The sequence below is a fragment of the Centrocercus urophasianus genome, unplaced genomic scaffold (assembly GCF_019232065.1).
Source record: "Centrocercus urophasianus isolate 14NV4802_14NV808 unplaced genomic scaffold, USGS_Curo_1.0 seq_13, whole genome shotgun sequence".
Taxonomy (NCBI): Eukaryota; Metazoa; Chordata; class Aves; order Galliformes; family Phasianidae; genus Centrocercus; species Centrocercus urophasianus.
In genome coordinates this window covers 44084732-44106957 of record NW_024884475.1, presented here as the reverse complement: position 1 = coordinate 44106957, position 22226 = coordinate 44084732, and the positions used below count along the sequence as shown (strand labels likewise).

Here is a 22226-nt window from a genome sequence, read left to right as displayed (position 1 = left end):
TTTGCCTGAGCTGCTGTTAAGTTAAACAGAGAGTGCAAGAGCATTGCAACCGCTGAAGTTCAATTCAGAATCAAGGAGGAACACTGCAGCTTTAAATGAGTCACACTTTTGCATGGACAGACAAAGCTAGTTTCCACAAAACAAAGTTTCAACAAATTGTCAAATAGCCTGGTTCAAGAAAATAAATCTGCTCTAATAATCATAATGTTTTAATTAGTTCAGCACTTGAAAGATATCAAGTTCTCGCTTGCAGGACCAGCAGCTTATGCGCACACCATCAATCTCCCTGCAAATCTATTTAAAAAGAGCTCTTTTCCCTGGACAAGGGTGCTGAAACCAGAGCAGCTTTGCCAAACAGCTCCATTGAAGCAGGGGCTGCTCCCCCCCAGCTGACCACCACACCAGGGCTGGCAACTCCCCATTCCAGCATAGGCAGCTGTGAGTGCAAGGGCTGCATCCAACAATGAAAGCCATCTGGGAACCCAGGCCCCTCAGGGAGCTGAATGCTTAATTTGGGTACACAGATGCACAGAGGGATTTCAGCCTCTAATTAAGAGACACAAGCATCATTTCTGTTCAGCCTGCTATGCCGGGTAACACAAGTGATGCTGGGCAGCTGAGCTTTCAGACAGTCACGTGGCTTTCGCAGAGCAAAGAAAGCCCTGTTGTGCAGAGAGCAACAAAAACAAAAAAGGAGGGCCATAGTAGTTGAAGGGAAAAATGTGGGTAGGTCCTTGGGCAAATCTCAATTCGCTCCCCTCTGGATGTAAATTGCTCTGCTGCTCTGGCTTGAATTGCCTTTGTAGGCAATTAAGCAGGTTAAGTGTGTCCGTGCTACATGAGAGCTGGCTCTGAGATGCTACAGACACTACATTTAACAATGGACATCAGTGACCACAGCTTCTCTGCATCTTCTGAGGCGGGATGGTGAGGTGGGAGAGGGTCTCTTCTTCCTAGCTGGCTCCAGAGGGCTTTGATTTGTCTTCCTTCAATGAAATCTCTAAATGCAGAGACTCAGAAAGATGCTCCCAACAGTGAGCAGTAGGATGCTTCTGGCTGGGCTGACTGCTCAGGTCAGGAAGGCTTCCGTGAAGAGCTTGAATGAAAAATCTCGAGGTGGGGAAATACTCCTCCTCTCACTTGTGCCCAGGCTTTTTTGTTGTTGTTGTTACTGATTTAGTTATTCATCATAAAGAAAAGTTTAAAAGGAAATTGGTTTAAGCTTTGTAGCCTGCAGCTTGCAGCCCTCCAACACCACAGCCTGAAGTCAAACGAGCTCTGTATTATCACCGAACTGACAGGCATTCAATGGTTGCACACAGACAACTCAGCCTCCTATTGGAGATGTGGAATGGTTTCTGCTATTCAGGGCTCAGGACCCAACAATGCTGCCATCTGGCCAGCTTAATCCCAAAGGACTGAAAGTCAGCCTGCACAAAACTACTGTCAAGAAATTCCTGTAATTAACCTAATTAGTAGATAACCACTTTAACCCACCGGAACTGCTCCAAGTTGTCTTTCTGTTATTACAAATCTTTTCCACTGGCTTAAATAATTGCATTGAAGCAACAGATGAAATCAGTTGGCACTCCTTCCCTGCTTTCGCAAAGCTGTGATTATGCATAAACTTCTACAAATTCAGGTTCAAATTCTACAAAGCCTTCTGATCAGAGGAATCATAGAATGACAGGGAAAAGAAATACAGAAAGAGAGACGAAATAAGTAAATACAGAAAAGGTACAGGAATTTCATATCCATCCCACTATAGAGAATGTAAGCTGAGGTTTTTAGAAACTTTGCATGAAAGGTTTTATTTTTGTCGTTGTTGTTGTTGTTGTTGTTTGTTTTAATTAAAACAACTGAAGTACAACACAGCTTAGGGAACTTTTCCCTGGCAGTTGAAGAAAATTAGACCACGGGATCTCTTCAAAATATCACCTCAAGCGTTCACAAATTCCATCCCATTGCTTTATGAACCCTCACAAACTTCCCAATGCTACGCAAAATGGATCAGCTTCACTTTGTTTCCTTTGCAATCTGCATCAGTTTAACACATTGCTAACACACATACAGTATGTGATGATATTACGTAGCCAGAAATCAACAGAGCAAAACCTCTCCACTTGGTGCATTCATAGTTGTGTGGTTTGAGTTTGTTTGTTGTAAATTCATTCAGTTTAAATTTTCTGAGAAAAACCAAACTGATAAAAACTTTAATCTTCAGCAACACCAAGCAAGCCAAATTTTAATTCTTTACAGATTCTTTCAAGTAACTGCAGAGTAGAGCATGGGAACTGAGTCTGGTTGGTTACTTACGATATTGTTGGATGAGAACTAGGCAACGTTTTGGAAGGTGCGTCATACTGCTCTGTAAATCAAAAACGAAGTGGTTGGTTTTGCTTGCCCCATGTGAACCATATTTTACTTTATGGGCTTTGGGTGTCAGATTAGAAAGTCACTCTCTTCCAGGGTGTAATCATTCGCCAGTGGGATTATTCACCACCCCAAACAGGATTTCCTAACAGAATTCCTAACAGGACAGTTTGTTCTCTGCTGAACTGCTGCCTTAATTTCCGAGTAAGTAATGGACACAATCTCCTAAGCACTATCTAAATTCCTTAGTATTCAGCCAAGCCCAGGAAACTGTGCTTCTTAATCAAGGTGAACATCTGATACTCTCCCCAGTCTTTAACACAGCACACAAAGCTATCTGCCAGTTCATACATATCACTGCGTGCTATTTGGACTTCTACTTACTGTGATTCTGTGCTACAGATGTGATATGCGATTCCTGGAAAGAAAGCGAAAAGTTGAGAATAAAACAAGCAGATTTCTCTTAACAGCTACATATCAGTGACTATAAAAGCCTGCCTTGCCAAAGTTTGCCTTTGAGTTGCCTATGAGTTTCAGCTGCTTTGACGTAGTTCAGCATTGACAAACTGCCATGTGTTGCTGCCAATCAGGAATGTGCTACTGGCACCTTCACGGTATGTGCCTTTATGAAGAAATACAGAACATTTTAGCAGAGCTGCCAAATATTTCTGTTTAATGCAGGCATCAAATATTTTTGTGGAAAACAAAGACAAAACCTTTTTTTTGTGTTGCGACAGAGACATGATGCTGAACATGTTTCTGCACAGCAGTCACAACTAGAGCCATTGTGCTTTAATTTATCAGACTTCTACAGAAGAGAATCTCTCCTGTCAGCCTTTATCTACGAAAGGCAGATAAAAATCAGATGGAAGCATATGCCAGAGCTAGGAAACCCCCCTAATTTATCAAAAGATCTGGAAAAAGGGGCTGATTTACCTTTGTTGGAAAGGGGAATTTGGAGGGCTCCGCAGCACTTGGCGTGTGAATAGCTGTCAAGAGAGGTGGCCATGAGTGTGTCATTTCCTGGAAAGAGATGGAGAAAAGCAAAATGCGGTATTTCCATTGATACCCGCAGGTGAATTCTTAAGCTTAAGACTTGCATGGCTCTACCTGAAGTCCCCGTGGACACTGGAGATGGTGTGGTGTGGTGAGAAGCCCTCCTTTGGGCAGAGCACCCACCCCACAGAGAGGGCTCACTCCCGGCAAGCACACCTGCATAGCCCAAGCTGCACCACACAGTTTGCCTCAGGGCTTGAAAGAAAATGTGTGTGGGCAGCATGTCTGTGCAAAGTGCATTTTGTACTTTTGGCAGCAAGTACATCAACTGCAGTGTTAAAATGTTAAGTGTTAAAGTGTTAAGTGTTAAAAAAAAAAACTAGGCTGGAATTTGCAGATGCCTTTTTTTCCATCAAGGCACAATTAAGAAAGCTCAGAAGTGTCTCCAGGTTCCTTATCAATCAGGAATAGAGTAAGGCACGAAAATTTATAGGGAAATAAACCCACACCGCTCCCTTTGGCTGCACCAAGCTGCAGTAGGTGACACATCCTGGGATGCACCAAACTGCATGACATTACAGGCAGGAAGCCCAATGCCGCACCTCCAGCTGTACCCAGAGTTGGTGGCTTTGACTCTCTGTGGCAGACCCAAAGACCCACTTCTTCTGGCTAATAAACTGAAGCACAGCAGGATTTCTGTTCATAGTATTTTAATGCGGGAAAAACAGAGTTAAGCGTTGAGACCTGGTATTTCAGAGCACTGACCTTCAAAATTTCTTCAACGCACTGGCTATCACTGGGCAAAGTTTGCTACAACAGAAAAGAGGGAAGAAGAATGAGTTTAAGACATGCACTCATCATATGTTTGCTCACCACTGACTATATAAACATGAAAACCCATTAAAAAAAACACAGGTAGAAAGTAAGAGGCTACCAGAAGGATCAGCCACTAAGATTGCCTGCATTCTGTGACTTGCCTCCTTATTTCTGTGCACTCATGTGCCCTCAGCCAACGAAGAAATGAAAGCCCTAAGCTTGAGAAAGCACACTTGAAGACCACTTGTAAGTGGTCTTTGAGTGGAGACACTGTGCACCAGATTCTTGACTCCTATGAATATCACAGAATCATAGAATTGAAACATCAAACAGCTAGGACTGGGAGGGACCCCAAGGATTACCAGGTTCCAAGCTCCCTGCCACAGCCAGGGTTGCCAACTACCACATCTGGTACTAGATCAGGTTGCCCAGGGCCCCATCCAACCTGCCTTGAACACCTCCAGACACAAGGCATCCACAAGCTCTCTGGGCAGCCTGTGCCAGCACTTCACCACCCTCTCATGAAAAACCTCCAACTGACATCTAATCTAAATCTCCCTCTGTTAGTTCAAAACCGCTCCCCCTTGTCCTATCACTGTTTTCCAGTGTAAAAAGTTAATTTCTCTCATGTTTATAAACTCCTGGAAGGCTGTAGAGGTCTCCCCACAGCCTTCTCTTCTCCAGACTGAACAAGCCCAGCTTCTTCAGCTCGTCTTCAGAGCTCCAGCTCTTGGATCATCTTTTGGCCCTCCTCTGGACCCACTTCAACAGCTCCCTGTCTTTCCTGTGTTGGAGCCCCAGACCTGGACACAGTACTCCAGCTGAGGCCTCACGAGGGCAAAGTTAGAGAGGGACAATCACCTCCCTGTCCTGCTGGCCACTCTTCTTCTGATGGAGCCCAGGATACCATTGGCCTTCTAGGCTGCCAGAGCACACTGCAGGCTCGCTTTAAGATTTCCATCTACCAGGACCCCTAAGTCCTTCTCAGCAGGGTACTCTCAAGAAGTTCTTCACATGGACTGTATACATATCTGGGATTACCTTGACCCAAGTGCAAAACCTTACACTTTACTTTGTTGAGCCTCATTAGGTTCACATGGACCCATCTACCAAGTTTATCTAGGTCCCTCTGGATGGCATCCCGTCCTTCTGTCATTTGAAATTACAACTGCAAAAGCAATTCAGCTGTAATGCTGCACTTCAGAGGAACGCCTTGGAACTACCACCAAATAGGCATTCATTACGTTTCTTTGTTTCCTAACTTTGCCACTGCAGAAAAGTTCACCAATATTAATGCTAAAAAAAAATACCACTGGGTTCCTATTTAGAGCTGTTTCCCAATTAACATTGTATTTTAATACAGATATTGATCCTCACATTTATTTTTGCATGACAACCACAACAGCTTTCACCAATGCAGTGAGGAACACCAGACACCAGGGTTATCCTCCGAGGGTGCTCTCATGTTCTGTATCACAAAACAGGCTGGAATGCATCCATCAGCTCTCAGCAGAGCATGCTCTGGAAGCCTGTGTGATTTTGCAGAACACAAAGGGAAAGCATTGCTATCACAACTGCAGCAGTAGAAAAAAGACCCCTGCAAACCACAGGAGAATGGATGGCACATGGGAACCACTGCAGCCGGCAAGGAGCAAAGAAAAGCAACCAGGCTGCAGCAAGTAAAAGGAGCACAGGAAGGCTGCTAAAACACGATTTGCCTCTCATTCCTTACAAGTTGAGAAATTGTTATTGAGGGTTTTTGGTTTGCTTTTGTTGTTTTTTTTTTTTTTTTTTTTTTACAAAATTACTGGAATTTTTAAAAGGAAAAATAAAGAATTTGATCTAAAAGTTGCTGAGATGATTAAGTCTTTGCACAATTTCCTTAAGCTACGAATTAAGCTGTGGCAAGTCAAACCAAAGATTATGCAGAGATTGAGAAATGAGCTGGATTTTAAGGACGCAAATACCTCTTTCCCAACTGCAGGATGGGAATACTTGCATAGACTAACATTTTCCTTGATGCTACTAACATACAGAGCCCAAAACCATTTATGTGAGGTACTGCCCACTGCGGGGCTACACGAGCAGTTTGCGTGTGGTCTGTCTGCAATCTCAGCACCTGGCACCCCTATGCTCAGTGCACAACACTCAGCAGTATTCCTGTTTGCATGTCTGGAGGAAATAACACGTTCTTTAAAGATGTTACATGCTTTTCTCACTCAGAGATGGGTTCTTTTCCTAAAGCAAAATCAAACAAAGTCATGCAGTGTAAACACGTACTGTGCAAATCTCATTCACAATCATGGGCAGGAATGTTCTGTTGGGGTTAATAAACATATATGCTGAAGTACTGTATCAATTACAAGGCTATACCAAAATGACCAGATGTTGAAGCTGAATAAAGAAGCACTTTGGAAATTCAAATGATGAGGTACATATTTCAGAAGTTTTCAATTTCTCAGTAGCCCCAGCTTTAATTGCTAATATTATTCAACCATTTAAGATTATGCTTTGCTCAGAGACTGCAGGAATTAGGCTCTTAAAGGCAAATCAATTCTTTGCAAATAAATTCTACTTACTAAGATCAAAGTCAAGCATAGCAATTCTTCTTCTTAAAAACAGATGGTCCCATTATGATATTTGTTACCAATAGTAATGAGTACAAAGGATTCACACAGAGGGTGATAAAGCACTGGAACAGGTTGCCCAAGGAGGCTGTGGATGCCCCATCCCTGGAGGCAACCAAAGCCAGGTTGGGCAGCCTGGTCTAGTACTTGGTAACCCTGCACATGGCAGGGGGGTTGAAACTAGGTGATCACTGTGGTCCTTTTTCAACCCAGGCCATTCTATGATTCTATGATGCACTGCAGTACTCAAGTGAAGTACTTTCAAAATGAAAGAACTGATCGCCACTTTGAGAACAGAGCACAAGCTTCCCAGACCTCCTCTCTTCACCATGCCATTCCTGACCACTCCTGTTTATCTGAGAACACTCAGTGCTAGAGTCACAGCCCCTGGGGCACTCATAGGAGGAAGCAGCTTCCAATTTGCACAGGAGCTGCAGCCATTGAGCACGCTTTTGATGTCAACATTATTTTAGCACTAGTGTGGTTTCTCTTGCGTGACAACAGTAATTTTGTATGCATGTTTCCTTCACAAACCCTCTGCTGTCAGCTTGAGAAATTATTTGACTGTCAATTCTGATCTTCATCTGAGTTCAGTGAGGAGGCAAGAGAACAGAACTGTACTCGTTAGGATCACTCTTAACTGAGGAAGTCTAGTCTTTTTAAACCTTAAGGGAAATGTAAGAAATATTTCCAAATGCTTTCAAGCTGAGGAACTAAACCTGTGGAAAAAAAAACAGCAGGACAGCTTTTCACTTGTGAAGACAACTTTTCCTACTGTCTTACAACTGATTACATGCAAAAAGAGTGGCTCTAGATCTGATGCTCTGAAAGTGAGAGCAGAGTGCTTCATGAGTAGCTGTGTCACTGTACATCACACACACACTTTGATGCAAAGCAGCATCCCTGGGCTGGATATCAGACACATACCATACCTCAAGGCTGCAGCCAGCTGTGCCCAAAGCTCCTCAGCCACTCCTCTAGCGCATCCTTAAACACCCTGCTCTCAAAGCTCAGTCTTTACTTCCAGCTATAAAAGCAGTGCCAAAGGCCCTGCTCCTGGGGTCTGGTATCATGATGTGACACACACCAACCGCGTTTATTCCTGTTGCCAACAGCTGTGTGCTTGGCAAAGGTTTTCTGTGGCCATACAGCCACACGGAAAAGCTCTCTCATTAAAACGCTGTTGGTGGAGAAACTGATTTTCTAAACTTAACTCTTGAGATAAGGAAAAAGCGTTGCTATGTGGTCACTACTCAAGCAGCCAAAGAGAAAGAATGATTGCCTGAAAAGCTGAAATAATCAATTAGGTATAATTTATTGCTGAAGTAATAAACATTTGTCATGGAGAGGATGAAAATTGGCTGCAAAAGCTTGGGAAGGAGGGAGATACTGATACTAAGGGAAAATTCAGTCAACTACCTCTTTAGAGCTCAGTCAGAATGAAACATGAGACTTGACACTCTGAAGCACAGAACACTAAGCTGCATGGTACAGCACAGCAAGAACTCCACTACTTTCTGGATGTTATTTCAGAAATTGACACACTGGTAGAGTCATACTTCAAAAACAGTGCAGCACACCCTACCGGGTAATACCAGGATGATGCTACGTGGCTGTCCCAACTGCCCTCTGAAGTCACTCATCACTCTGACCACGCTCATCACAAACCAGAGCTGACTCACACTTTATTGTAGTCATTCCTTGCTGCTGTACAGGGCAAGGGCATGAGAACTGCTGTGGTGCCAGGATGAAAGAGCAGCACCAGCAGGCTGCTAGAGCATGCATCACTGTGCTGACACAGGAGACACCCACAGAGTATCCCTGAGCTACAAAATGCCCTTCACCTGAGTTCACCAGAGTCCACAAAGAGCAATAAAAGGTGAAGCATGATAACCACTCCCCTCCACTTCGACAGCATTAGGAATCAGAGCAAAATCAGAAAGTTGCTCAGATCAGTGTTAGGAGAGTATTAAGGTGATGCCCAACATAGGAAAAGAAATCTGGAAGAAAATGCATCTCTTGAATAAGATACCATCAAAGTACTCAAACAAAGCCAATTCTCTCTCTCCAGCAGCACTGGGGACAGCAGGCTGACCCCTGCCTGCCCCCTGGCCTCTGGCCCCCATGCCAGTAGTGCATGACCCATTTCCCTTGTCTCACGATAAGCTCTCTGTCCCCAGCAGCCCCCTAGAGAGCGCAGATGGGGTGCCCACAGTCCGCAGCCAGAAGTGAGGTCTCTGTAGTCACCAGCTCAGCACTTACCTCTGTTAGCATCGCTCACCGCCTTCCTACATGGCAAGGGAGATTTCCTGTTTTCACATCCCCCCCCCCATCGGCCCCAATTGGTGTCAGGAGGTTGCGGTGTCTTTTGTGCTGGTGGTGGCCCTGCCAGGAAAGAACTTTTAATCTCTTCCCTCGCGCCGAGCTGTGAGCGCAGTGACGCTCCCAGGTACAGCTCCCTTGGCTCCTCTCCGAAAAACTCTCTCTCAAGCGCACGGTTGCTTAGCAATATTTGCCTTCCCCCTGTACGGTTCCAACTGGCAACTTCTGTCCCTTTGGTACTTTGCACCAGGGCAAGAAACAGCGTGGAGAGTTCTGAAATCCACATCAGGTTGGTTGGCAGAAGGTGTTCCGTGTGAGCTGCTGCAGCTGCTTTGGCGTGGGGCTGCTGGTTTGTTTCCAGCCTGGGTTAAACACATTGCTTCTTCCAAAGAGGAGGCACACAAGGGAAAAATGTCTTTTGCCTCCAGTGGGACCCACCTATTAAATCAAGCACAACGAGTTGCTTTTTTTGTTTACGTTATTCTAGCTGCATGCTTTGGCTCAGTTGAAAGAAAAGAAAAAAAAAAACACACACACACACACACAAAAAATAACACTGCCATATAATTTTCCCCTGTCCACTGGGATTGGGTTTGATTCCTCCTAACATACTTTAAGTGCATCAGGTGAGAGAAAAAAAGGGGTTCCACAACCTCTCAGTGCACCTGAAGCATAAAAGCTGCCCACAACATTGCACTCAAACTCTGTCTGACGCAAAATGCTTGCAGCTGCCTGGGGAATGCTGGTTGGGATCAGTGCCTCTGCCAGATCAGCAGTGCAGCTGGAGATGCTAGACCACGCCAGGAGAAAAAAGAAACACAATTCACATGAGATCAGAAAAAGCAGTAACTGCTTTCAACTCAGAGAGACACAGAGGACTGCGAAGGTCACGTGGGATCGCAGCAGCAAGCAAAGTCCTGCGGCTCCCTCTTCCAAAGATGTGGTGCACACCTTCAAGAACCACAGGGCTCAGCACAAGAGAATGGTGACATCGAACTTTCATTCCTTCTAACCAAGCTGGGCAAATTGCTTGTGTCATGCCTGAGAGCAAGCATCAGCCCAGATCCAGCTGCCTGATGCTCCGTAATATATCCCAATGATGCACACTCCCCCCAGTTACTAAGAGACGCTTGTAGCGGGATGGCTACTGATACAGTTCTTCAATAAGCCAGAAACGAAAGCTACCTCTGGTTGGCTGTAAAGTCATCCTGCAGGAAGACCTGGCTGTCACAAGCTCTCAGCCTTTCCAGATCACCCTTTTTCACATTACTGTTTACAACACTGAGCAGTGACCCTCACACAAACAGCACAGAGTGCCTCTCGTTATAAGCCACAAACCTGCACAGAAGGAACCCAAGCTTTCACCTGTTGCTTTTCCTCACAGCAATTCCCTCTTTGAGATGCTGCTATGTAGCCACCACTGCAGTCCCTGTTCCCCAGCAGCCGGCAGCTCATTTCCCCTTGCAGGCCTTCTGCCCTAACGAGCTGCCTGGCAAAACACAGCAGCTAATGCAGCTAATGCAGCTGCAGCACTCAGCCACAGTTAGCCATGGTTATTTCCATTCCCATGCTAATTTTTTAATAGATAGTTCTATGCAATCAGCTCCCTTCACTGAATTGTTGCTTTCCTAAAGTTGCAATCAAAGCAGCTGCTATCTGTGTACAAAGGCGCAAGCAATGACAGCAATGGTTAATCCCTTCCAGCAGAAGATGGGACTTGCCTGTAGGAGCCAAAAATAATTCTTCAGAGGTAGGATATGGGCACACAGCCTGTAATATCAGAGTTCTAATCCTCTTTTGAGCCATGCCAATGCAAGGGTTACAAACAGGGAAACTGAAGGAGCCATGTTGCTCAAGACACACTTGATCGTAACCCCAGGCTCCCACCAAGTGCTAACGCTTCCTACTAGAGTGTGTGCTTTAACTGGGAGAGGCTGAGCGCATGTCCCAGTCCACACAGTGCTGCTGTCCTGCAGTTAAGAGATCCTGGCCAAGTGCCCAGGAGAAATGTGGAAAGTGAAGTTGTCCTCACATTATCTTTGTGTCATATATACACTTCTCCGCTTTCTAAGGGACAGCTGGAGCTTTACTGAGCAGCTTATCAACCATACTGCTTCCCCAGAGTATTACCTTGTGCCCTAGATCACAATAATAACACCACCCTTTCAGGACAGACTTCATTTTATTTTGATCCCCCTCCCCTAGTGCTGCATCTGAATGTATTCATTCACTCTTTATAAACTGTGCATTAGTCCACACTGTACAGATGGAGGTTTGGAGATTTTAATCACAATCACAACTGCAGGTATGCATTTTACTGCTTAACAAGAGCATTCCTTGCTCCCAGGGCCTTAAGTTGAGAATCCAGGAATAACAACAGTCATTCATGTTTGACCCCGTTTTGTAGCTGTGAAGCAACAAAAAGACAAATTAATACAATGCTTGGGAAGCAAAGAAACCCTTCTTGAATCCCATCCAACACCTCTGACCATGAAGTGGGTAGTGGGGAAACACTTAACTTTATGGTGCAAAACAAACAAAGAAACAGAAGCAAACAAACCAAAAAAAGGGGAGAGAAATCAACCTCATTTGTTAAGCGAGTTGCTTCTCAATTTACTTCTCACTTTGTAGGTGAAAGAGTCATCCCGTGATGGTTTCATTATAAGGGACAAAAGGAGCTACCTACCAACAGTAATAAAACTGGCAGGAAAAAAAAAAGTCCAACGCTGCACATTTGTTTAGACTCTATGCCCTTAAGAATGCTTCAGGATTTATCAACACTGTCTCTCATAGAAGCCTTGCTGATTCCTGGCCCTGCCATCAAGCCTATTTCCTTTATGACACCACTGTCTTTGTAAAAGGAAGTAATAGGAAGGGGACAAAGACCGAACGTAAGGTTTTTTATTCAGACAAGAGGGGAATGTTGAGTTTCTGTATGTGAATGCAAAGCGAGTCACTGCTGTTATCAGCTGTGGATTCACCTGCCCTGCAGTGGATCTGCTCATCCGTTCAGATAGAAAGGCTCAACTCCTCAGTGCTGCCAGGAGCAGGAGCTGCCCAAAATGAATCCACAACTGCAGGTGATAGATGCCTCTGAAATTCAATTAACCACAAAACACATGCTAGAAGACACGGCTTTCCTAAACACGACAAAGGACATCACAGGGAAGAAGCTGCTTCCTAAAAGCAAACAGGCCACCCTCTCACCCCTGCCACCCATCTCACACCGCGCATCCAGCACAGAGCTTATCCAGGCACCCAACCACGTAAATGAAATTGGAATTAGAGTTTTGTCTAGCACAGAATCATTCCCTGCATTAGTTTCAATTCCCTTTCTATGGTGCTCTTCTTAGGCCACAGACCAACAGCACTTCTGCCTCATTAGGGTGCAGGATTTCTGACATGCATTGAGCTCCAGAGATATGTGTTTAATGGAAAGTGAGTGGAAAGAAGGTCACTGAGCAGACAGCATCATCGCCAAAGCTGCCCCATCTTAGCTTAGATTACTGCAGATGCACACACAAGGTAACACAGAGATCAACTGGATGGGAAAAAAGATAAGATGGATGTAGAAATGGAGCCAAGAGAGCTGAGAGAGAACAAGAAGTCTCATTTCTGACAAATAAGCATTTTTTTCTCTGAAGAAAAAAATAAACACACTAAAAAGACAGGCTTTAAAAGTACAGTTATAAAGCGAGTTTCTGCTTTTAAACTTCTGGGTAATGAGGAATGGGTAATGAAGAAGATAAGTCTCCACGTTGCTTTACTACCCTACCCCCCTAGGAGTAAAACATCTGGTCAAGCAAACAACGAACTTCAGAACACACTGCTCTTCCCATTTTGAGTTACGATACGTTATGCCAAATCAACATTGAAGCAAATACTGTCTCTCAGCATGAAACTATTTTCACAACTTCTTGACAATATTACATTACCAGCTTCCTGTTTTTCCACATGAAACTGCCTACAGCTATTTGCAGCTGATCAAAACATCTTCCAACACACTTTACCAGGAAAAGCAGACGGCATCCACCCTATTCCTTTTTATTAGAAAGTCAAAATGCAATTCTAGAAGTGCCTCCATAGGTCTCCTCACCCAAACATCTCAGAAATCAGCACTGGGAGATCCACGTGTCACAGGACACAGAGAAGCCTAACGATGAGCACAGTAACGCTCCCCAAACCATGCATAACAATGCTGTTTTACAAAACTTGACTTACCAGCAAAGGAGGTCTCTCTCTTCCTTGTCCCATCCAGGAGAAAACCAAGCAGAATCCTACCTTAAAATGCACCTTCTAGACATAACATGCACAGCCGCCAGTGCTTCAGCAGCCTCTGTTATTCAATGCCCTGCTTTCCCACAGCTGAATCCTGCCAGCAACAAAGCCCTCTGACAGTCGCACTCACCTCAATGGGCTCAGAAGAGATGTTCAATTTGGATAACTTGACCTTGGTGTTTGCCTTCAAATCTGAGATGTTTTCATACGATTCACCATGGTATTCCTCCAGCAGAGGCTTGAGATCAGGTGACTCCACCGGAGCCTGCTCTTGGCCATCCATTGGTCTGACATAGGCAGTTGGTTTCTGCTGCATTGCACTGGTTTTTGATGGCAAAGGTGGGGGAAAGGGTTGAGAGGAAGGCTGAGTGGTGCCAGCCAAGATAACGGCTGAGTTGTCCTGACTTTTATTCTCCCGTGAGCCCACCGCTCGGCCCTGAGGTGATTGAGTGTAGCCTGGCCCATGACCTTTGCTGCTGTTCTGTGACTTGGAATTAGTGTGCTGGATGGAATGTAGAGGTGACAGGGGTGCCACTGGAGAAGACAAAGATGGCAGCAACGGGGAAAGCTCCAAAAGAGTGGCCTGAGGTTCAGAAGCACGACCTCCACCACCAGAATGCCTGTCAGTTCTGTTGTGGTGAGAACTGGCATGACTGTCCAGCCTGCCACGCTTGTGTTCCTGACCTTGGCTCCAGCTGCTGGACGAGCTGTGACTCTTGGCATGCCAGCCTGGAGCTGGTCCTGTTCCTGTTCCTGGCTGTGCCTTTTGGTGGGGAGCGTAGTGGCCTGGGCGGGGAGGAGCAATGACCGGAGGTCCCATGTGTGGATAGTGGCTTGCATGGTGGAATGAAGATGACAATGTACGGCTGGTCTTTTCAGGGAAGGATGGGCGATTGGGCTTTCTCTGTGGGATCTGAGGAACGTCGCACTCCGGTATCCCTATGAGATTCTGATGGCACCTGTCATTAATAAGGTCCTGCAAGTCATCATAATTGCCCAGCATATTCTGAATACGGCTTGACAACTCATCTTCTTTATTAGTCTGAAACAGAAAAACAGAGTGGGAAATCTGAAAAGCACAGAAAAAAACAATCCCTTAGATCCAGCTCAAGAAGGGATACCCTCTGAGATCTTATTTTAATCACCACAAGTTAAGCTATCAAGGTCAACTTGTTCCTGCAGGCAGCCTCTGCAAAGCAGATCTTACTGCTCTTATCAGTATTACTCCCTGGAGCAGATGCTGAAGGCACACCTGTTTTCAACCACAGCTGTAAACAGATGTGTAGCCCAGCCACTTGTGAGAACTCTCCCACCAAATCCCAGACTTCAGGACACCCCCAAAAGAACCTGCCCAACCAGAAGCCCAATTTTAAGTGCACACACTATTATCCCCAGGTGAGCAGATGGGACCACCATGCAGCCCCCCACCACTACCTTGTACGGCTCAGGAAAGAGTGGGGTGTTCTCAGGGAACTTGTCTTGCTCCTGCAGAGCCTCCTGATTCCGCCTCTGTCTCTCCTGTATACGCAGCAAGTTTCTGTCCTCATTGTACAAGCTTTAGGAAAGAGAGAATGAAAGAGTGGTTAATGTTTCACAGCCGTCTTATCAACGAATATCCGCTTTGTGCGGAACCTTCTGTTTTCAGGCAACACATCCAGCACAGCATCTTGAAATGCACAGGTTGGTTACAGGCAACAAATTGGTCACGCCTAGTATTTGCAATACTGCAACACCATGTAACATACAACATACACAATGTATCCTTCTCACAGATTTCCACTGCCAACACCATTTATCAAGAAAGGTGGGAAGAAGGAAAAAATAATCATCCATTTAATAGTGAAAAGCAATCTGAGAAATATTACTCATTACTTCAGCTCTTCACTTGGGAGAAAAATCAATTTCAGAGTTTGAACTTTACCAACTTTAGAAACTGGCTTGAAAACCCCCACATGGGTACTCAATGCTTAATTAGGAAACCATGCAGTTGCATTTAAAGTCATCATATAATCATGTTTAAAGAGAGGGTCTCAGGAATTTGGAAAACCCAACACAGGAGCACTCCAGTCTTCCTGAACCACAGACACTCCCCTCACTTTACCAGCCTTACATCAAAACAGCAATAAAGCTGTCTCACACACACAGCAGGAAGACCCCATGGAAAACCAGACATTGCAAGCTGCATTTCTGCAAGAGGCAGTATGGTGGTGAAGAAGAGAAATGCCTGTGTCTGCATACTTTGCCAATGAGATTTGTCTTCCCAGGTATCTATAAATGTTAGAGCAGTGGATCTCCTTACTTTGCAATTGTGCCTCACAGCAGAGCTTCATCTTGCAATGTCTGGTTTTCCATGGAGTCTTCCTGCTGTGTGTGTGAGACATGGATTGTGGAGACATGGACATGTGAAACTTTCTTAGTTTGACTTCTGATGTGTCCCAGTCTGGCAAGGAATCATCGCATCTTGCCCACACTGATGCCTCCCCAGCCATCACACGCTGTCAAACACTCAAAATTCAGTTGTCCCCAGAGAATAGGTCTGACTGCTGCGGTGTGGTTTCCCTGACTCCAAGAGAGCTCTGGAAATCATGCTGCCGAGTGGGAAATTTCCATAAATGGAACTGCAGCAAGGAGGTACTTATTCTACTGAGACAGATAAACATATTTAGGGGTTAAACTATGCACATTTAAAATAGTTTCCAACTTTGCTGGTGCTGGACTGTTCCCAAACACAGCAAAACCAGAAGCTTCCAGTAAGCACTACTCTTCTGAAAACAATGCAAGTTAAAAAATAAAAAGGAATCACACATCACTGGTTTGGTAAACACACAACCTATCTGCTAAAAACAATATGCAAGAGAAACATCTCCTCTGTGCATCTGATGGCATCTAGCAAGTGAAAAAAAGTCCTACGTATCATTAATTTGCTGCACAGCTGCCTTATGAGTGCTGGCAGATACGCAACATAGCAACTGCAGAAGACAACAAATTAGGAAGACTGATAAGGGGAGCTAGAAAAAATTGTGGCTACATCCACTACTCGAAACTGTGTGCAAGCGATTTCTTAAACAAATGCATTTTGTGTTGACAGTATTTTCTAAACGTTTCTGTCTGAGTTATCTGGAAAATTTTTACTGAGTGAAACATCACCTTCCAAGCATTCCAGGAAGTAGAAAAAGATTCTGTAAATATTCTTCATATAAACTCACAGAAATTCCCTTTAGAGCAAACATGGAAAAGCCCCAGAAGATGATCTAACAGCTAAGACATTGTCTGCTAGCACAAAGTGGACCTCTGAAACCTCCCCTGTACACATCATGAGATTACGGCCGCATTTCGGGACACGGACACCAACTGCAGAGCACATTTGTTAGATGAGCAGGACTTGACCTGGAGGCAGCTCCTCTTTCCCCCAGCTCACTTCCCATGTAGTTGCAGAAGGTAAGGCAATGGGGAAGTCAGACACCTCATCCCACATTTGCTGGCTTCCCCTGCAGGTTGCACAGCTCTCCTGCAAGAATAGCTCTCTTTGGACTCACCAGCACCTTCACTGCCCTAACTTTTGCACGTGGAAGCCAGCACCCTGCACTGTCTACCAACAATGCTCAGCTCCATGACAAAGACCCAACAGGAACATGCAGTTCCCAAAGTCCCTCCCCATCCCAGCCACACCAGTGGCAAGAAATACAATTACAATGCACTCCTCTTCCTGATGATCCAAGCAGAGATTTGCTGCCACCTGGAATCAGGCCTGGAAGCGCTTGCACACAATGCATGTTCGCTCATTCTGGCCACATGCCACATAGTTTTGTTTCATCACACACACACACCTCCCAGGGAAAATAGCAGAGGCACCTTTTGGACATAATCCCATCTCAGGCTGCCATTTCTTTCACCTCCTTTAGCACCAGCCATTCTCCCAGCCAAGCTTTCCTCTGGCAGCTCTCAGCCACCGTTTTCATCATTGTGCACACGGCAGCACAGAGAGGAAATTAGCAAAAATAAAGGGTATCTGCTTTATTTGCAATGTGACAGCAGTACACAGAGCTAAGCTCCTTCCCTCTCTTCATGCCTCCTGATAGGCATTTTGACTCAGGTTGCCCTGTGGCTATTTCTGTCTTGGTCCACAAGTAAATATCGAACACTCTGTCATACACATGCTTGGTTTTGTTTGTTTTCTCCCAGTACTTATTGAGCTTCTGACAGTGTTGACAGGGCTAGAGGATACACAGATATTGCACTACCTTTCCCCAAGCACATTTTGCTGATAAACTTAATTGCATCTCCAATCCAGGCCTCCAGCCATGGGTCGTTGAGCTCGCACAGCTCGGTGCTGAGAAAGAGCTGTTTAAAATATGCATCTAAACAATACAAAAGGACAAAAGCAGCAGCAGATGCTACATCTTGTTTTACCTCCCCAGGTGAGAGATTGCTCACCTCTTTTGGCTGGACAGGAAGATGGAAGAGCCACAAAGTCAAGCGAACGCCTCTTGGGGAGTGTTTTCACAGCTAAAAGAGTAATTCCTCCCCTCCCAACAGGCCTACTCCAGACCACAACAATCTCAGTTACCTTTAAAAGCCTCTAAAGTCACTACTAGAGCACAAAACATCTCTTTACCATCTGTTTTATTGTTCAGTGAGGTACCTGCAGCAGTAATTGAAAACCTGAGATGGAAAGAACAAAAGATCACACCACTATCACCAGCAAATTAAGAGTGAAAAGAGCGATAATCCCCGAACACCGGTACCAGTGCGTGTGTATTTCCCTGGCTGGCAGATTGCTGAGATTCTGAATCACTTCACAGCTGGGCCCTGCTGCAGAACAAACAAGTGGAAATTCTGATCAAACTCTGTTCCGAATTGCAGAGGAAGCTGAGCCAAACCCACTGAAAATGGCAAAAATACTCTAATCGGCTTCAAGGGATCTCATGTCAGGCAATGGGCAAGTATTCTTCAGCTATGTGAAACAAAACTGACCTTGGGTACACGCAAGCAAAGCATCCTCCACTTGGATGCTGCATAAGGCTCAGCTTCAGTGGTTTGCCAACCAAAAAATATATAGAGAAAAACAAAAGCAGCAAACCTAAAAAACTCAACTGTTTTGAGTTCCTGAGCATTAATTGCAATTGAAAGCATTAGCAGCACATCACTTCTTGTACTACAGGTGTATTTCATCCTCTTTACCACAAGTTCTCCCAGCAATAACACTACATCTATTAAGATAAAATACAATGCATGTACACATACATATGGGAGCAGAAACTGATGAGCAGATGACAGAGGAACACCAGTGTGAGGTACTGAGAACACCAGGTAAAACCCTAAGGGCTTCTTCTGTTTGTCCTCCCAGAAAGATGTCCTTTACATCATGCCCTGTCATAAGGATCTCAAAAGTTCTTGGCTTAGAGCTGGAGAAGCAGAACACTCACAATCAGTTTAACAGCAACAGTCACAAAAAAATCCAAGCCACATAGCCTGACCTTGCAAAATGTTTTCTACCCAAGCCCTGTGCTGCATCCCCAGTGGATTATGGATATCCTTCTATTTCTGGGCTGGCAAGCATCCAGATTCAGAGCAATCAAACTGTTTTCCTCAGAGCTCCTGATTACATTCAAACAAAAGGAAAGCCCAACACACTTGTAACTTGCATCTCTTGCAGCCATAGTATTTACCAAAACACAACTCTTCCCTATCTGCATCCCAACAGAGTGCAGCACACTTTGTGCGCTGCCTGCTGCAGCAGCAGTGAGCCCTTTTAAGACCTTTTCTTTCCCTGAACCCTCCTTGACCCCCAGCTCGCTTCCCAGCAATAAATTCCTTTTACAAAGTTGTGAAGAGGAGAGGAGGAGGGACGCAGGAGGGAAGGATGCCATGAGTCGCCATGATGCCTTCTTCCTGACTCCGAAAGCAGAGGGACATGCCACTGCTGCAGGGCTAGTAGATAGGCATGGGGCTTGCAAGTCAGCAAGTGAGCACAGTATCAATTCTGCTCTGTTTCCCCTGGCTGCTCCATGTCACAGCAGTGATTCCCAGCTGACAGCCATCCATCACCTCTGCAACTCTGTGTGCCTGTCAAGAAACCTACTCCAAAGCCATCCTTGCTTTCCAACAGCTGGTGGATCGATTTGCCTTTGGAGTTTTGAGCTCCACAGCAAGCAAGCTGTGCACAGTAACGTGCACAGATCTCCTCACCACAGGAAAAAAAAACCAAAACAAACGAAAAAAACAACAACCCAACCCCCTAAATCATGCTTTGCTCCACACAGAGATGGCCAAATGCTCCTGGGCTGAGTGCTGCCCTGTACAGCAGGGCACAGAGACCTCTGTTTGACAGCAGAATCATGGTCTGTAACACAAGCCATGAGGATGCCAGCGTGCTCCCAAGCTGTTCTCAGAGCCATCGCTGTCTTTAATGCAGGTTCAAATGCTGGCGTGTGACTACATGGCCCATGACACTGTTCTCAGAAAATAGCCTGCTGTGGACGGAGAGCTGCCTCTCGTCCTGTTCTGGGTGCTCTCTGTACGAAAACAAAACGAAAATAAAAATGTGTATTTGCTTTAATTGTAATCAGATCTGCTACTGGCCCCAAAATGAATGACTCCAGCAGTAGGGAAGGGGGTGGGGAAAGGCTAAAAGCAAACACAAACGACGCTTGCCTCCCTCCAAACACGCAGAACCTCTTCCTCATAAACATTAAGAGGGAACATTTCCTTTTAGTACAACTGCAGGAAAACATTAATTTATTCAAGTCATTTTGTCATTAAGGCAGCCTCTCTTCTATGATGAGAAGCTGCTGATCAACATTTCCCAAGAGCAAGGGACACGTTCTTGTTTAACTTGGAAAGAAACGCTGCCACGCATGGCCCAGGCAGCTCGCCCCACGAGGTGGAGACACGCAGATCAAAGACAGACGTTACATTCACACTGAACAGCAGGCAACTTGCCTCATCTCAACCTTTCCTTCCTTTCCTTTATGGCAATGCCCTCACATTGTGACTTGCTGGATATTGTTAAGGTCCTTTTCACATCATCAAACACTGTTTCACAGTACATATGCAGTTTGAGCAGAAACCAACGATAAAAAATGCGGCAGCAGCACAACAGATGGCACAGCTAGTCCATTATTTTCTGCATCAGCACCATCAACACTGACAGCATCGGACTGCAGAGCAAAAGATGGAGGCCTCACAGCCCATCCATGAGCGTTCATATAATCTCCACTTAGCTGTCTTCAGTAAGAGCACTTAACCAAACTGCTGCCTCCTAAGAATCCCAGTGCACTGAGCTTAACAGAATGCAGCCAGGAAAGGCGTTAACTAGAAGTTATGCAGGGAAGACCAAAGTTGTCTTTCTCCATCTAAATGCAAATACACCAGGAGGGCTTCTAGGAAGGTGTGCATGTGTGAAGAGTAATTACAAGGAGAGCAGCCAGGCGTCAGAACTATGATAGATTTAAGGCTGCGTTTGATCTGGATGCGCAGGCAAAGGAGGAAATGTGAAAAATGTAAATCATCGGGTAGCAGCGATGATAAATCCTGTCCACTTTGTCTCTTAGAGACAGTGCTCTGCCTACACCAGCCTAACTCACCAGGCTCAGGACTTCCCCAAGCCAAGCATGCGGTCTGACCGCCTTCCAGCGCCGCAGGCACTTCTGCCTTCCTGGGTAGGTGAGAGAAGGAGAGGAAAATGCAAGCAGGCCAGAGAAGCCCGTGCCTCTAGTCGCTCCAGAGACAAGGATCTTCCTTCCTGCAGCCCCACATCACCTCACTGCTTCTGAGCCCTTGTGTCAGACACCGTGCAGGCCCACGAGCTTTTCAGAAAGGCTTCCAGGAGCACCCCGGGCTAATGAGTGCTTATCGATCCCACTTAACAAACACAAAACAAAGCAAAAAAAAAAAAAGTAATTTTTTGCAGTAGAGCAAAACACCACAACTGACATGCAAGAATCCTGTTTTTCAAACGAGTGCAAGATTTTTAAGCTGAAAATGCAGTCTGTTTGCATTTAATATGGTGTCTGGTGAGGGCCACTTCTGATCAAACATTTGCAGCTCCGAGTCCAGACGCCTACCAAATAGTGCATAAAAAAAGCAAACTGTTCTGAAATGCTCAGCAAGTGCCACACACTTACATCTCCATAGAATTAATGCAAGCATGATATGAGGAAAGAAGAAGGGAGGAAGACAGGGAGAAATAAATCCAGACTTTTCTGCATCTTTTTTTTCTTCAGTAACTTTTGAATGTCAGACGTTGAGAATCCTAATTAAAAGAATAAGCATAAATGGGCAAGGGAGAAATTATCTCTAACGACCATTGTGATTCCCCTAGATAAGGAGGAAGGCAACTGGAAAGCACGCTTTGATGTTATCCGCGGGCTCTCTCCACAGGGCTGATGGGGCTCCTCCTTGTCTAAATATTACCACACAGCTCCGATGCAAAGTGAGCTTAAAAGGAAGCGGCCCAGGATCAAATCTCACTAGAGAAAGTGCGTGCTAACCAGGGGTACCGCAGGCACCTCGGGTTGCAGAAGGGCTGCAGTCATAGCACATGGCCTTCCAAACAAGTAGCCTGTCTTCCAACTACGCCCCTTCAATGAGCTACCCACAGCCTGAATGTGCTGGGGCAGCTAACATAAATTCTCTGTGCTATTATCTCCGTGCCAAATTTGCATTGAAATATTGCTCCGAATAGCTTTTGTTGTGGCTCAGGCCCATCAATTCATTTGTAACACACTTATGGGCAGCAAGAGAACCATGTGTCTGCAGCAGCAAGCTACCAAACAGGGAACTAAACAGTGAAATCAGGTTTCTGCTTCCCTA

At 45.3% G+C, this 22226-nt stretch overlaps 1 protein-coding gene across 3 annotated transcripts in view; it reads right to left on the bottom strand.

The window, feature by feature from the left end:
* The window catches only part of AFF1 (AF4/FMR2 family member 1), a 51103-nt gene that overhangs the window by 19565 nt on the left and 9312 nt on the right, over window positions 1-22226 (bottom strand). For 2 of the 3 annotated variants that reach the window (XM_042811430.1, XM_042811431.1), the window contains exons 2-7: window positions 14847-14967; window positions 13543-14454; window positions 4135-4179; window positions 3310-3396; window positions 2758-2791; window positions 2317-2368 (exon numbers count right to left, since the gene is read on the bottom strand). In XM_042811430.1, coding sequence (XP_042667364.1) covers window positions 2317-2368; window positions 2758-2791; window positions 3310-3396; window positions 4135-4179; window positions 13543-14454; window positions 14847-14967 — 1251 coding nt within the window. The remainder of the gene's footprint in view (window positions 1-2316; window positions 2369-2757; window positions 2792-3309; window positions 3397-4134; window positions 4180-13542; window positions 14455-14846; window positions 14968-22226) is intronic. The other variant, XM_042811433.1, reaches the window with a different exon arrangement.